Here is a 15,923-nt window from a genome sequence, read left to right as displayed (position 1 = left end):
TGTTACCTGGGGCACATGATTCCTGTACTTACTCAGTGTCATCAACTTTAACATCTTCATCCTCACCTTCATCATTTTCTGTAAATACAGAAGTGTTCGTTCAGATATTTCCCACCTCACACTCTGCAGGCACAGTCAGTCCAATGTGCACAGAGACATGGACATCTAGGCATGGGACACCGTTAAACTGAAAGCCCTCATGTTTTATCTTTAACAAAATGCCCTGGCATGGTTTCCTGATCCATCAGGCAATGCAATTCTGATCTGGAGGGCCACCATCAAGATGTCACCAAATATTGAAAAGACCCTTTGCTCCGCATATCACTGGGGACTTGTGCAGCCTCTCTCTGGACTTTGGCAGCTGTCTCCCGCATCCCGCCACAGATCTGATTCCCAGGCACAGACTTGGTGTTGTGTCACAGTTCGCATTTGGAACCTAATTCTTTCCCTTTGGAGCGGACAAACTTGCCCGACAGTCCTCTATGCCTCAGGAGACTTCACAGGCCCTCCATGTGGCTTCTGCTGTGTTATTCAGGGACATGCTCTCCATGGGGAGTGCACCAGTCTGAAGCACTTCCTACAACCAAATACCCCCACATCAAGTGCCTTCTCCAACACCACATGGTGAGGGGCTTTATCTCATTTTCAAGAGCAGTCATAAGTGTTCCCACATTTAGATGCTTCAGACTCTTGCAAGAGACAATTTTCCTGCCTTTTCCGATGGACACAGAGAAACTCAAGAAGGATAAATTACTCATTCACCGACACGTACTAAGAACATTGCCAAAGAGACAGCCTGGGAACCTTCATTCTAAGTCTACAGCTCTTTTCACTCTAACAAGAACCCTCCTGTCACAGTCTCCTTCCTCTCCTTTATCACTAGAGAGATGTTGCCTCTTGCTCCAAAGACCATCTCCACCAAGGAAGGAGGGACATTTGCAATACTGTGACCTCCTAACCCATGGGTTTCCCATCTCTGATATCACACAGGAAGTCCTGGAAGAGCCACAAATGTTTAGTGGAAAAAAACACCAATGATACAACATTGTGAAAGGATGGAGGTCGGGAGTCTCTCATAAGCCTGGGGTTTTGGGTCTCCAGGTCCTATGGAAACCGTACCTGTGGTGAGCTTTCGGATGAGGTGCTGTGCCAGCCAACAGCCCTCGGCCAGCTGTTCTCGGAGGTCCCGCCTCTGGGAGTTGGCCGGCTCATCCGGAGTGAGGAGGGCCTGGAGATGCTGATTCAATGCGCGGGAGGCATTTCTCCCTTCCCGGAACTTCTCCCTTAACTGGCTCAGCTCTCGTTCCTGAGACTGAACCAGGACTTTATATTGCCTAAGGTGAGATAGTAGAGAAAATTGAACAGTGGAAAGGGGTGAGTGATCAGTTCGAATATTGCTACAGAGATTTCTGAGACAATGTCCTCAAGGAGACCTCCAAGGAGAAGGTCAGCACACGTTTAAAGAAATGTCTGTGGCCAAGAGAAAGAAGGAAAAATGGTTTACAGGCTTCCTCTATATCAGAGAGGGCTCCTGTAAGATCCTCGATGATGTTCCATTCATCTTTCCCTTCTCTAAACAAAATTAGGTGTCTTCCTTATTCAGTTTCAAAAAGACATCCTTTCAGCTCCTCACTCTGGCAATGGACATTTCCATGTGAAAATACACATAGTCTATCTTGCAGTGACTACATACAAAACCATATACAGAAATGTGGCCAAGTGCAGACGGGGCCAATTGAAAAAATTAAACAAGAAAAGAATGACAGGCTCCAGAAGGCAACATTGATTGGGTCAAAGATAAGATGCCGCAGTCAGTCAGGAGGTGATTCCGACTATGGGTAAGTGGGGTGGTGATGGCACACCATTTTGAGTACACTGAATGCTGTTGGGTGGTTCCCACTCCTTTGGTTAATCATGTGTTATGCAAATTTCACCTCAACAATTACTTCTTTCAAAAAGAGAAAACGGGGCTCTAGGAAACAACTACAACCCATAACTTATTACTGTCCTTGGTCTCTGTTTCACAAACCTTTGTGTATTGTGAGCATGCCATAGCAATTCCTGCCCTTCCCCTGGCCCAGCTTGGCTCTTACTTCTACCCTCCGAGCTGCTATACATCCGAGATTTACACACCTGCCCACCTGCCTGCATAGGGCCCCCTCACCTGAGCTCCTCAGCTTGCCCGAGCTGCTCTGCAAGCTTCTCCTCCTTCAACTGAAGCTCATCCCTCAGCAGAGATTTTAGGAGGTCTTTGCACTCTTCATAGTCTGAGAAAAGACAGACACACTGGCCTCAGTGAAAGACTGGACATGCTGCTGAGGTCACTGCCTACAGGGCAGGAGCCAGGTCCATCCCAAGGACATAAGTGTCCCCAATACCAGGCTCTAGGCAGGGATTTCCACCTCTTTACTCTTCAGTCTCCCGACTTTCTGGCATCTCATCCTCCAAAATTTAGAGACAAACAAACCGAAACTCAAGGGCACATCAAGGAAGTTGACAAGATGATTCAACCACAATGAAGTGGAGTCAGAATTCACAGCCCCTGAGGTCTGACTCTGAATGCGGGGCCACTTTCCCAAGCCTTGCAGCCTCTCCTCCAAAACACTGCACTGGGGCATGAAGTAGAGATTTCACAGACAATTGGGAAGGCCTCTAGGACTATGGGACTGATGGTTTCCCTTTTAATGGGAATTTCAAGGACAACTATGTCAAAGATCTTAAAAATCTTTGATTTTTAAATCATAACTGCAGATACGATTTTAAGAATCATAACGGAAACATAAAGTATGAGACATAAGACCACAAGACTATGAAGGAAACATGCCCAAATACTAACAAAGTTTGTGTTAATTTACAAACAGTAGAATGAAGAACTAATAGATAGTGTTTACTCTGTGCCCATAAATGTTCTAGGAGATTGATAAGAAATAGCTCATGTAACTCACTGCAGCAATTTACAGAGGTAGGTATTACTGTAGCACCCTATGAATAGATGAGGAAACTGAGGGACACACAGGACAAGCAACTTGGATGGAGCCCAGGAGACAGACCCAGGGTTCCTGCTCTGCACACTGCACTGCTACTTCCACACATTCTTGGGTACATCTTTCTTCCTCTTTAGGAACAAAAGCCTGTGCCCCAAGAAACAGGACTTCCCTCCCACCAGGCTACTCTCTGCCTTTTTTGTTTGTTTCTTTTTTGATGAGTCTTGCCCTGTCGCCCAGGCTGAAGTACAATGGCATGATCTTGGCTCACTGCAACCTCTGTCTCCTGGGTTCAAAGGATTCTCTGGACTCAGCCTCCCGAGTAGCTGGGATTACAGGTGCCCGCCACCACACCCAGCTAATTTTTCTAATTTTAGTAGAGACGGGGTCTCTCCACATTGCCCAGGATGGAATCAAACTCCTGACCTCGTGATCCAGCTGCCTCAGCCTCCCAAAGTGCTGGGATTACAGGACTGAGCCACCTTGCACGGCCCCTACTCCCTGCTCTTGATGCTGTCGGTTATAGATACCACAGGTTCTATTAGGAGCAGACTCCTCTTGACGCCCCTCACAGCGGGTACTGTGTACTATCAACAAATTTCCCTCAGGGTCCCTAGAACAGAGATTTGCCTATTGGGCCTCAACAGAAGCTTGAACTGAATAAAATTCGCTAGCCCGAGACATTTAGAACAACAGACTAGATGTTATTTTTCTGCCGGATCTTATATGGTACAGAGAGGATTCTTGAAAACATGATTTAGCCTCTTGGAGAAAACAGGTCATTCTGTGCCTGTGTCTGAAACCATCACTGAGATTTTAACTCTAGGCCCATCCCCACCTGACTGCAAACATGGAAAGTTATGAAATACTTTGGTACTTCTGTCTTCCAACTTTAACAAAATGTGAAAATACCCATTTCTATTTTCCTAGAAGTAAGGAAAGGATTAAATTATTTTTGCTGGAGAGAGAATTCCGTTTCTCAGAGAGAAGACAGGACATCATCACTTTTGTGATGGTGAGCCTATAGAACTTACTATAACTGTTCTGCTGGTTGGCCAGGAAGTAGGCCACTTGAGTTACAAGAAATTTCTCTCTAGTGTTTCTAAACTGTTCTTTCTTTTCTCCCAACTGCGGGCGCAGTTTCTCGTTGATTTCTGGAGTGTTCATCTCTGACTTCTCACTTGGCCAAGGACCAGCAGATGCCACCATGCTGATGTTTGCGGCAGAAGAGGTGGAGCCAGGGACTGGGGAGAAAAAATCCAAACACATGATGGGTTAATAACTGGTGAAATCAAATAGGTTGAATCAGGATTGAGGGATGTCACTGACAGCCTCGTCCACTGATTTGAAGATGCTGTTTCCCTGGTTTCACTCTTCTCATCTCCACTCTTGATCTCCTTTAAGTCAACGTGTCTGAGCTACGCAGTCACCTTGAAACCAGGACACAAACACTTCCACCCTTTTCTTGCTTAAAAGTTTCCATAAAGCAAGGCTGGGCTCTGAGCTTTTTACCCCATAAGAGGCCAATGTTTCTGTGTAGCTCAAGAGATTGTTTTTTGTTTCATTAAATTTTTCGTTTGACTGGTTGGTTGGTTTTGGTTTTTTATGTTTTGTTTGAGAGGGAGTCTCACTCTGTCGCCCAGGCTGGAGTGCAGTGGCACGATCTCAGGTCACTGCAACCTCTACCTCCTGTGTTCAAGTGATTTTCGTGGCTCAGCTTCCCAAGTAGCTGGGATTACAGGCACAAACCACCATGCCAGCTATTTTTTGTATTTTTAGTAGAGATGCAATTTTGCCATGTTGGCCAGGCTGCTTTCGAACTCCTGATCTCAGGTGATCTGCCCACCTCACCCTCCCAAAGTTCTGGGATTACAGATGTGAGCCAGCGACCCTGGCCAGAGACTTCTTATTAACAGCTAAGACAAGCCAATGAAAAGGAGAGAGTCTAGCCTGAGAAAAGTGAATGAGGGTGGGAGGATCATCTGAGCCAATCCTCGCACCTAAGCCTCCTGAGCAGTTGGGACTATAGGGGCAAAGGAACATGCCTGGCTAATGTTTTGTATTCTTTGTAAAGATGGGTTTCACCATATTCTCCAGTCTGCTCTTGAACTTCTGAATTCAAATGATCCTCCCACTTGGGCCTCCCAAAGTGCTGCAAATATATATGTCAGTCACCACAGCTAGCTTCATCCTAGTTTCTGAGTAAACCAATATGTACCTATACGGCCTGTACTCAGAATGGATCTTCCATAGCCTAGACAGAGGTATGAGACACAAGGAAAATAGAGGCTACCTGGGACAAGGTTTAGAGCATCCTGCCATCCATCTGGAGACGATCCACGGTCTATAAGCAGAGTTGAGTCCACTTGGTCTTCCTCAAATGTGATTTTGGAGTTCTTGTGAGGCTGGTTGGACTCAGAAGGGCCATAGATATTTGAACAAGTGACGGCACATTCCTCCACTGAGTCCTCAGGGACTTCCTTTTCTTCTGCCTTCCGCACCTCCCTGATGAGGTGAGATAGAGATGCCAGAAGATTAAACACAGAGGGATTGGACCCCAGGGAGACCTAGCCGGTTTTGACAGGAGGCATTAGGAGAGTGGTCACAGAAAGCAAACAGGAGGCTCCCTTTAAGAGGGAACAGGCAATCCTCTTCTCTCTGCAACACAGCACGGCAGCCACGGGAGACAGAGAGGAAGAGGGCAACTGGTGTTCATTGCACTGGACAGATAGGAGCTGAGAAAGAAGAAGACTCAGCTCTCCCTGTACAGTACAGACATCACACTCGCCACACACAGAGAAACACAACAGCTGCCACACCCTGTGTCTAAGTTGGGTTGAATTTCACACACTGTGGCCAAGGGAATGCAGGCTTTTGGCTCATCATAGATGCCAGAGAGGGTGTGCCTCTTAGACCTTTTACATATGTCAAAATCCATTACTTGCTCCTGATTATTCAGGGTTACCTGGGGGCACAGGACTCCTGTACTTTCTCAGCCTCCTCAACTTTAACATCTTCATCGTTATCTTCATCATTTTCTGTAAATACAGAAGTGTTCGTTCAGATATTTCCCACTTCACACTCTAGAAGCACAGTCAGCCCAATGTGCACAGAGACATGAACATCTAGGCATGGGTCACCATTCAACTGAAAGCCCTCATGTTTTACTTTAACAAAATGCCCTGGCATGGTTTCCTGTTCCATCAGGCAATGCATTTCTGCTCTGGAGGGCCACCATCAAGATGTGGCCAAATATTGAAAAGACCCTTTGTTGCCTATATCACTGGGGACTTGCGCAGCCTCTCTCAGGACTTTGGCAGCTGTCTCCATCATCCCACCACAAATCTGATTCCCAGGCACAGGCTTGGTGTCCTGTCACAGTTTGCATTTCAAACCTAATTCTTTCTCTTAGGAGAGGACAAACTGGCCCCACAGTCCTCTATGTATCAGGAGACTTCACAAGCCCTCCATGTGGCTTCTGCTGTGTTATTCAGGGACATGCTCTCCATGGGGAGTGCTCCAGTCTGAAGCACCTCCTACCACCAAATGCTCCCACGTCAAGTGCCTTCCCCAACACCACACGGCGAAGGGCTTTATCTCATTTTCAAAAGCAGTCCTAAGTGTTCCCACATTTGGATGCTTCAGAACCTTGCAAGAGACAATGTGCCTGCCTTTGCAGATGGAGAGAGAGAATCTCACGAGGGAAAAATCACTCACTCACCGACACTTACTAAGAACATTGCCAAAGAGACAGCCTGGGAACCTTCATTCTTAGTCCAGAGCTCTTTTCACTCTAACAAGCACCCTCCTGTCACAGCCTCCTTCCTCTCCTTTACAACTAGAGAGATGTTGCCTCTGGCTCCAAAGACCATCTCCCATCAAGGAAGGAGGGACATTCCCAATACTGTGACCTCCAACCCCATGGGTTGCAGGGTTTCCCATCTCTGATCTCACCCAGGAAGTCCTGGTCATGTCATGGCCACATATGTTTAGTGGAAAAAAACACCACCGATACAACCGTCATTGTGAAAGTACGAAGGTCTGGAGTCTCTCATAAGCCTGGGGTTCTGGGTCATCAGATCCTATGGAAACCTTACCTGGGGTGAGCTTTCGGACGAGGTGCTGTGCCAGCCTACAGCATTCGGCCAGCTGTTCTCGGAGGTCCCTCCCCTGGGAGTTGGCCGGCTCATCCAGAGTGAGGAGGGCCTGGAGATGCTGATTCAATGCACGGGAGGCATCTCTCCCTTTCCGCAACTTCTCCCTTAACTGGCTCAGTTCTCGTTCCTGAGACTGAACCAGGACTTTATATTGCCTAAGGTGAGATAGTAGAGAAAATTGAACAGTGGAAAGGGGTGAGTGATCAGTTTGAATATTGCGACAGAGATTTCTGAGACAATGTTCTCAAGGAGACCTCCAAGGAGTAGGTCAGCACATATTTCAAATGTCTGTGGCCAAGAGAAAGAACAAAAAATGGTTTACAGGCTTCGTCTGTATCAGAGAGGGCTCCTGTAAGATCCTCGACAATGTTCCATTCATCTTTCCCTTCTGTAAACAAAAGTAGGTGCCTTCCTTATTCAGTTTCAAAAAGACATTCATCCTTTCAGTTCCTCACTCTGGCAATGGACATTTCCATGTGAAAATACACATAGTGCATCTCGCAGTCTCTAGATGCAAAGCCATGGACAGAAATGAGGCCCAGTGCAGAGGGGACCAGTCGAAAAGATGAAAGAAGGAAAGAATGACAGGCTCCAGAAGGCAACACTGATTGACCGAAAGGATGAGAAGCCGCATTCAGTCAGGAGGTGATTCTGACTAAGGGTAAGTGGGGTGGTGATGGCGCACCATTTTCAGTACACTCAATGCTGCTGGGTGGTTCCCACTCCTTTAGTTAATTTTGTGTTATGCAAATCTCACCTCAACAATTACTTCTTTCAAAAAGAGAAATCAAGGCTCTGAGAAACAACTACAACCCATAACTTATTATTATCCTTGCTCTCTGTTTCATAAATCTTTGTGTGTTGTGAGCCTGCCATGGCAATTCCTGCCCTTCCCCAGACCCAGCTTAGCTCTTACTTCACCTCGCCGAGCGGCTGTACTTCAGAGATTTACACACCTGCCCACCTGCCTGCATAGGGCCCCCTCACCTGAGCTCTTCAGCTTGCCCGAGCTGCTCTGCAAGCTTCTCCTCCTTCAACTGAAGCTCATCCCGCAGCATAGATTTTAGGAGGTCTTTGCACTCTTCATAGTCTGAGAAAAGACAGACACACTGGCCTCAGTGAAAAGCTGGACACAGAGCGGTGGTCACTACCTGCAGGGCAGGAGCCAGGTCCGTCCCAAGGACATAACTGACCCCAGTACCAGGCTCTAGGCAGAGATTTCCACCTCTTTACTCTTCAGTCTCCCGACTTTCTGGCATCTCATCCTCCAAAATTTAGAGACAAACAAACCGAAACTCAAGGGCACATCAAGGAAGTTGACAAGATGATTCAATCACAATAAAGTGGAGTCAGAATTCACAGCCCCTGAGGTGTGACTCTGCATGCGGGGCCACTTCCACAAGCCTTGCAGCCTCTCCTCCAAAACACTGCACTGGGGCATGAAGTAGAGATTTCTTGGACAGTTGGGAAGGCCCCTAGGACTATAGGACTGATGGTTTCCATTTGGGAATTTCAAGGACAAATATGTCAAAGATCTTAAAAATCTTTGATTTTTAAATCATATCTGCAGATATGATTTTAACAATCATAACAGAAACATAAAGTATGAGACATAAGACCACAAGACCATGAAGGAAATATGCCCTAATACTAACAAAGTTTGTGTTAATTTACAAACAGTAGAATGAGGAACTAATAGATAGTGTTTACTCTGTGCCAATAAATGTTCCAGGAGATTGACAAGAAATAACTCATGTAACTCATTGCAGCAATTTACAGAAGTAGGTATTACTGTAGCACCCTATGAACAGATGAGGAAACTGAGGGACACACAGGACAAGCAAGTTGCATGCAGCCCAGGAGACAGACTCAGGGTTCCTGCTCTGCACACTGCACTACTACTTCCACACATCCTGGGGTGCGATCTTTCTTCCTTTTAGGAACAAAAGCCTGTGCCCGAGGAAGCAGGACTTCCCTCTCACCAGGGTACTCTCTGCTTTTTCTTTTCTTTAATTTTTTTTTTTTTTTTTTTTTTTTTGACGAGTCTTGCCCTGTCACCCAGGCTGGAGTGCAATGCTGTGATCTTGGCTCACTGCAACCTCTGTCTCCTGGGTTCAAAGGATTCTCCTGCCTCAGCCTCCCGAGTAGCTAGAATTACAGGTGCCCACCACCATTTCCCACGTAATTTTTGTAATTTTAGTAGAGACGGGGTTTCTGCATGTTGCCCAGGCTGATCTCAAACTCCTGACCTCGTGATCCACCCGCCTCAGCCTCCCAAAGTGCTGGGATTACAGTACTGAGCCACCTTGCACGGCCCCTACTCCCTGCTCTTGATGCTGTCGTTATAGATACCACAGGTTCTATTAGAAGCAGACTCCTCTTGAGGCCCCACATAGTGGGTACTGTGTACTATCACCAAATTTCCCTCAAGGTCCCTAGAACAGAGCTTGGCCTATTGGGCCTTAACAGAAGCTTGAACTGAATAAAAGTTCACTAGTCCCAGACATTTAGAACAACAGACTAGATGTCATTTGTCTGCCGGATCTTATATGGTACAGAGAGGATTCTTGAAAACATGATTTAGCCTCTTGGAGAAAACAGGTGGTTCTGTGCCTGTGTCCGAAATCAATAACTGCTATTCTACCTCTAGGTCCATCCCCACCTGATGGCAAACAGGGAAAGTTTCAAAATACTTTGGTACCTCTGTCTTCTAACATTAACAAAATGTGAAAATACCCATTTCTATTTTCCTAGAAGTAAGGGAAGGATTAAATTATTTTTGATGGAGAGAGAATTCAGTTTCTCAGAGAGAAGACAGGACATCATTCATCACTTTTGTGATGGTGAGCCTATGGAACTTACTGTAACTGTTCTGCCCCTTGGTCAGAAAGTAGGCCACTTGAGTTACAAGAAATTTCTCTTTGTTGTTTATGAACTGATGTTTGTTCTCTGTCCGCTGGGGGCGCAATTTCTCGTTGATTTCTAGAGTGTTCATCTCTGCCTTCTTACTGGACCAAGGGCCCGCATATACCACCATGCTGACGTGTGTGGCAGAAGACGTGGAGTCAGGGACTGGGGAGAAGAAACCCAAACACATGATGGGTTACAAACCGGTGATATCAAATAGGTTGAATCAGGACTGAGGGATGGCAGTAACTGAAATTCTTAACTTACTGTTGAGAAAAACGAGATCAGTCCCCACAGCACTTTAGGATCCTTAACCACAAAAACAAGGTTCGAGGTGTCTGAGTTCAGAGCTAAGGCACTGCCAGTCGCTCAGAGTCTCACAAGAGTGAGGAAGATTGTGGCCAGCGTGCCAGGTAACGGTCTGCAGTTGCAATAACAGAATTAGAAGGCGGGGGTGTCATGGAATCTTAGGAGCCTGCGTTCCAATTGCACTGGCTTGGCTGAAACACAGGCACCCTGGTCTCACCTGAGGGTCACCACCAATGGGCTCATTCCTTCAGCATTCACTCTCAATATTCATGTACCTTTGTGACAATGCCACAGACCGTCTCTTTCCCAATACATCTAAGCACATTCCTCACTGTTTATCTCTTGTCTGTACAACATCATCAAGTCAGAAACAGTTTCCCAACAGGTTATATTTTCTTAATGGCAGTCATGAAGTCACCCCACCTGCTCCCAGTTAAAACAGATCTTAAGGCTTTTCTGCAAGTGTAAGATATGAAACTTTTAGCCTGCACTGATATCCTCTGCATCTTCTGCAGTTTTTTCTGTATCTACTAGAAAGTGAATGAATAATTCATTTTTTAAAAATGTTTTCTTTCCTGTCTCAGTATTATTCTTGCTGCATCTCATTGTTATGTTGATTTCTCTTTTCTTACTGGGGCACCAGTAAGAAAAGCATCTTGGCTTTCACTACACTCTAGACCAGTTTGACATCCCTATGTCCAAAGCTCTTCCTCTATGTGGGTTGATTTGTATTTTCACGGCACTGAGCACCACATTTCATACTTGTCAATTGTGGATGTCATTCTAGTGCCTCAAGAGCTCTTTTCAAGGGATCAAGTGATCAAATTCATGTATATAGAGATCTCCTGAAAACATGTATGACCATCTATCTTAGGAAGTTTCATAAACCTGATGCTATTTGGTTGTTTCCCTTTTGTTTTCCCATATACTGGAAAGAACAGGGCCATGAGAGGCTCTTATGGAATATGTTTTGATATATATTTTGTTGAGTTGGACTAACATCATTCATTTTTGACTTCATTTCACTAACAGAACATGGCAAGGTCAAGGTTATGGTCAGGGTTGGCTGGTGATCCTCAGTGGTGCAGCAGAAGGTGACTGTGAGATGAGAGGAATGAGTAGGAAAGAGCAATCCCCTGAGCCACCTCCTCACTTTCTCAGCTTCCATCCCCACCGAGGTTTTGTGAGCCTGGAACTTGGGAGACTGTTCTGTAGCCCAGGTCTCCTAGGATTGGCTGCTGGACTTGCCTGAGTTGTGGGTGCACTGGGTGTGATCCTGGGCCGCTCAGCATTCATGTGGAAGTGAAGGAACGAGGACTGGATCAATCCCATTTGAAGGCGTGCCTCACTGCAGCCCGCACTGTCCTCCAATGACACTGTAAGGATACTGCTTTGAGATGTATCAACAGCTTTAAGTAAATGTATTTTCCGGGGTCTGGGAGACCTGACGTTCTGTGTCATGATGAAAATCTGTCAAGTTTCTTCATTTTAAAAATGATAAAACTGCAGGTTCACAAAGTTACATGGCTTACTTGAGGTCACACAGGGATGAGTTTTCAGCACTGCCAATAAAAGCAATCACAGTCATTATTCAGTCATTATTCCTAGGATCCATATAATTCAGTAAATATTCACATAATTAGTAGATATTCACTGATGAATTTGTACAAGGCATTTTGCTCAAAACTGTGCTCATATTTGGATGTTGTATCTTCACCATAATCCTTAAGGTAATGCTATTATCCATATGTAACAGGTAAGAAACCTGAAGAAGAGGGATAGCAAATCATGTCTTTGGACATATTTCTATTTTTTGGTTTCTGTGAAGCTGGAAGAATGACCACAATGAGTCACAGGAAGAGTATACATACCTGGATTATTTTCCAGGACAGAGGTGTGCCCTCCTAGAGGACTGGGACCAAAATTCTCAAGTGTCTGAAACCTTGCTTTAACATTATGGGAAATAACCTCTATCACCTGGAATTTCCCTGAAACTTTGAAATATACAAGAGAAGTATGAGACTTGGGTCTTCCCTTGGCTGTGTTTAATTCAGTCTTCTATGGAATACCAATGATTCTCACTAAGACTTTTGCCTTTTTATAACCACAGTGTATGTTTTACGGAGATGATTTTATACTTTGCTCTATTTAGAAAGAATAAATATGAGCAACGGTTTAGGTTTTATGCCCTGGACTTAATATTTTTCTGATTCCTGTTTTGAGATTAAATTCTCATGGAAATAGAAAAATACTTATGATTTCTCATAAGGCCAAGTTTGTTATTAGTTTGAGTTTTTGAAGATGAAGCACAAACTTTGGATTTTACCTTTGTCTGTCCCCATCAACACCACTCATTCTCTCTCAGTATGACCTGGACTTGCCCCTGCACTTACCCGTGTCCTGCTGAAGCATCTCCATGCACTGTCCAATTCCATCAGTGACTCAGGCTCCTCCCAAGGCTCCCTGAAATGGACACAGGGATCAGGACGTCAGACACATTCCAGACACAAAGGCAACCCATACTGTAGAGCAGGCAGCTGTGTTTCCACTTCCCGAATGTTCCAGTGATGTCCTAAAACTGAAAGGAACACTTTCCCTTTTTAGGGGTCTGTTCTTCATGCCTCTGATCTAGTGAACATAACTGTCCTGAAATGGAAAGAGCTTGCTAAATTTCTGGTTTCTTGTTAGGTGGCTAGAATAGATTCATAAGACTTCCTTACTTACCCATGACTGCTGAAGTTTGAATTCCTAGCAGGATGATTCCTTTTCTTGTAAGGGGAGCAGCTTAGGCAAGATTGGCCATGTGGCTGTGCAAAAAGAGGTCAACTGAATTTCTACTCAAAGCATGCTTGAATTTGAAACTAGAGCTTCCATTCTTCCAAAGTTGGACGGTCACTGCCTCGGGCATGTGTCCCGAAGGGCTTGTGGCTCTGTTGTACTCAAAATAAAGTTTAAATGGAGCCCAGCAAACCAGATCTCCTTCTCCTTTACTTCTAGGTTCCCTCAATAGTTTCTCCTCTGCTTTAGAGACTGCATTGAAAATATTCTTGTTCTGCTGTTGTGTATTGGCTTCGGAATGATGTGATGCAGCTCAATGGGTCCTACCCCCAACTTCATCAAAGTAAGAAACAGCTGGGAAAGTCAGTGCAAATACAAGTTCAGTGTCCTCCTTGCAGGGATTCTGATTCAGAGGGCTCAGGTGGGGCCTGGAATGTGTTTGTTAACATGACTCGGATGTGCACTGAATTTGGGGACCCACTGATAGCACTGACCTTACAGTTGATGGGATGATTCTTTCTGTTTTGCTGATGAAGAAACTGAGGCACAGAGAGTCTGTAACTTGTCCAAGTTCTCCTTGCTGTAAGTCCTGGAGCCAGATCTCAGGTGGAGCAGCCTCTTCCCCACTCCCTTCTCACATTTTCCAATTCAGCCGGGTCAGTTCCTTCCAAGTGCGTGTTTCTGTCCCCCATATCTCATTTCTGAAAAGAGGAAAACTTCTGGAATTTAACTTCTTTCATCTAATACATTTCCTCACAACATGCTGCCAGCATCACATTCTGGTCACTTACTATTAAAGTGAGATGCTTTTTTTTTTTTTTTTCTTTCCTTTTTGAGACAGGGTCTTGTTCTATCACCCAGGCTGGAGTGCACCGGTGATTATAGATCACTGCAACCTCGAAATACTGGGCTCAAGCGATCCTCCTACCTCAGCTTTACAAGTAGTTGGAACTCTAGGCGCACATCACCATTTCTGGCTAATTTTTTATTTTTCATAGAGACAAGGTCTTGCTATGTTGCTCAGGCTGGTTTTGACCTTCTGGCCTCAAGCGATCCTCCCACCTAGGCCTCCAAAGATTACAGGAGTGAGCCACTGAGCCTGGCCTGAAATGCTTTTTCCTTTTTTTTCCCTTTTTTTTTTTTTTTTAAATGAAAATACAGGACATGGAGATGTGGAAAGACACCTTGCTTTATTACTGTTATTATTTCTAGAGTATAATTCATATATCACAAAATTCACCATTTTAACCACACATTTCAGTCTTTTACCATATTCCAAAAGTTTCACAACCATCTCTACTACCTCATTCCAGAATATTTTCATAATGCCAAAAAGCATGCCTGTACCTATGGGCAGTCACTCTTCAATTCCCCCATTCTTGCTGTCTCTGACAACCACTAATCTATTTTCTCTAGATATAGATGTACTTGTTCTGGGCACTTCCTCTATAGGGAATAACAAACTGTGACATTTTCCATCTGTTTCTTAGCATATTGTTCTCAAGTTTCATCCTTCGTTACATGAACTTTTATGGCCCAATAATATGCCACTATATGTTACACCACATTTTGTTTATTCATCAACTGATGGTGGTTTAAGATGTTTCCACTTTTTAACTATTAAGAATAATGCTGCTATGAACAGCTTTGTACAAGTTTTTGAGTGAACACCTGTTTTTCATTTTCTTGGTTATAAGCCTACAAGTGCAATTGCTGCATCATATGTCACTTTATGCTTTACTTTTTTTGTTGTTGTTAAATTTCCGAGGAACTCACACACTGTTCACCAAATTCAGTAGCTATGCCATTTTACATTCCCAACAGTAACATATGAGAATTCCATATTCTCCATAACTTTCCAAACATGTATTGTCTTTATTTTTTTCTTAAGTCATAGTAGTGGGTGTGAACTGGTATCTCATTTTGGTTTAAATTTACATTTTCCTAATGATGAAAAACATTGAACATCTTAGCATGTGCTTCTTGGCCATTTGTGTGTTTCCTTAGAGAAACCTCTACTCACAGCTTTTTTTCCCATTGTTAAATTGGGTCGTTTGTCGTTTTTTGCTCAGTTATATGAATTCCTTATACACTCTAGGTATTAGACCTGTGTCAAATATATAATTTGGAAATAGTTCTCCCATTATGTGGATTATCTTTTCACTTCCTTGACAGTGTCCTTTGAAGCATATAAGTTATTATTTTAATGAAGTCCATTTCTCCATCTATTTTTGGATTGTTTGTGCCTACTTAAAAAATGTCTAATCCAAAGTCACAAAGATTTGTACTTGTTTTCTTCAAGACATCGTTTTTTAAAGGAGAACTTTCCTGGGTTGTAGAGGAGGGTGGACATGGTTTATTTATGCCTCCTGTCCATTACCGATGTTTCTCCTGATTGTAATCCATATGCTCACCACCCCTCCATGGAGCATCCATGGCCTGTAACAGAGCTCTGGGGACTGATATCCTTCCACTGACTTTGGTGCTGGTGAGAGCCCTGGTCGTGTGGTTCAGCTTGGCCTTAACCCAACCCAGTTGCACATATTCCTCAGGCCCTTTAGAGTTGAAGCTGAGAGCCTCTCTGAGAATGCTTGCCAGCCCATGCTGTTCTAAGGCTGGAGCAAACTTCCTCTGTCTATTCCAGACAGAGGAGATTGCAGGGGTTGGACTCAGTCAAGACATCTCTGGTGTTAGAAAGTAGACCTGTTTCAGGGTTTGGAGAAGATTGTTCAATATGAACTAGGTCTTCTCCAATTATTTTTACTGTATGTGTGACTTCTTTCCAGAA

At 44.5% G+C, this 15,923-nt stretch overlaps 1 protein-coding gene across 11 annotated transcripts in view; it reads right to left on the bottom strand.

Moving 5' to 3' along the window:
• The window catches only part of NBPF1 (NBPF member 1), a 50,809-nt gene that overhangs the window by 17,124 nt on the left and 17,762 nt on the right, over nucleotides 1-15,923 (bottom strand). For 2 of the 11 annotated variants that reach the window (XM_050790202.1, XM_050790212.1), the window contains exons 1-9: nucleotides 10,004-10,300; nucleotides 8,129-8,231; nucleotides 7,082-7,296; nucleotides 5,950-6,022; nucleotides 5,278-5,489; nucleotides 4,019-4,228; nucleotides 2,165-2,267; nucleotides 1,120-1,334; nucleotides 33-78 (exon numbers count right to left, since the gene is read on the bottom strand). In XM_050790202.1, the coding sequence (XP_050646159.1) occupies nucleotides 33-78; nucleotides 1,120-1,334; nucleotides 2,165-2,267; nucleotides 4,019-4,228; nucleotides 5,278-5,489; nucleotides 5,950-6,022; nucleotides 7,082-7,296; nucleotides 8,129-8,231; nucleotides 10,004-10,238 (1,412 nt within the window). In that variant the 5' untranslated portion in view covers nucleotides 10,239-10,300. The other 9 variants (XM_050790206.1, XM_050790209.1, XM_050790220.1 and 6 more) reach the window with 9 other exon arrangements.

The sequence above is a fragment of the Macaca thibetana genome, chromosome 1 (genome assembly GCF_024542745.1).
Source record: "Macaca thibetana thibetana isolate TM-01 chromosome 1, ASM2454274v1, whole genome shotgun sequence".
NCBI classification, from domain to species: Eukaryota; Metazoa; Chordata; class Mammalia; order Primates; family Cercopithecidae; genus Macaca; species Macaca thibetana.
This window is presented reverse-complemented; position numbering and strand designations above follow the sequence as displayed.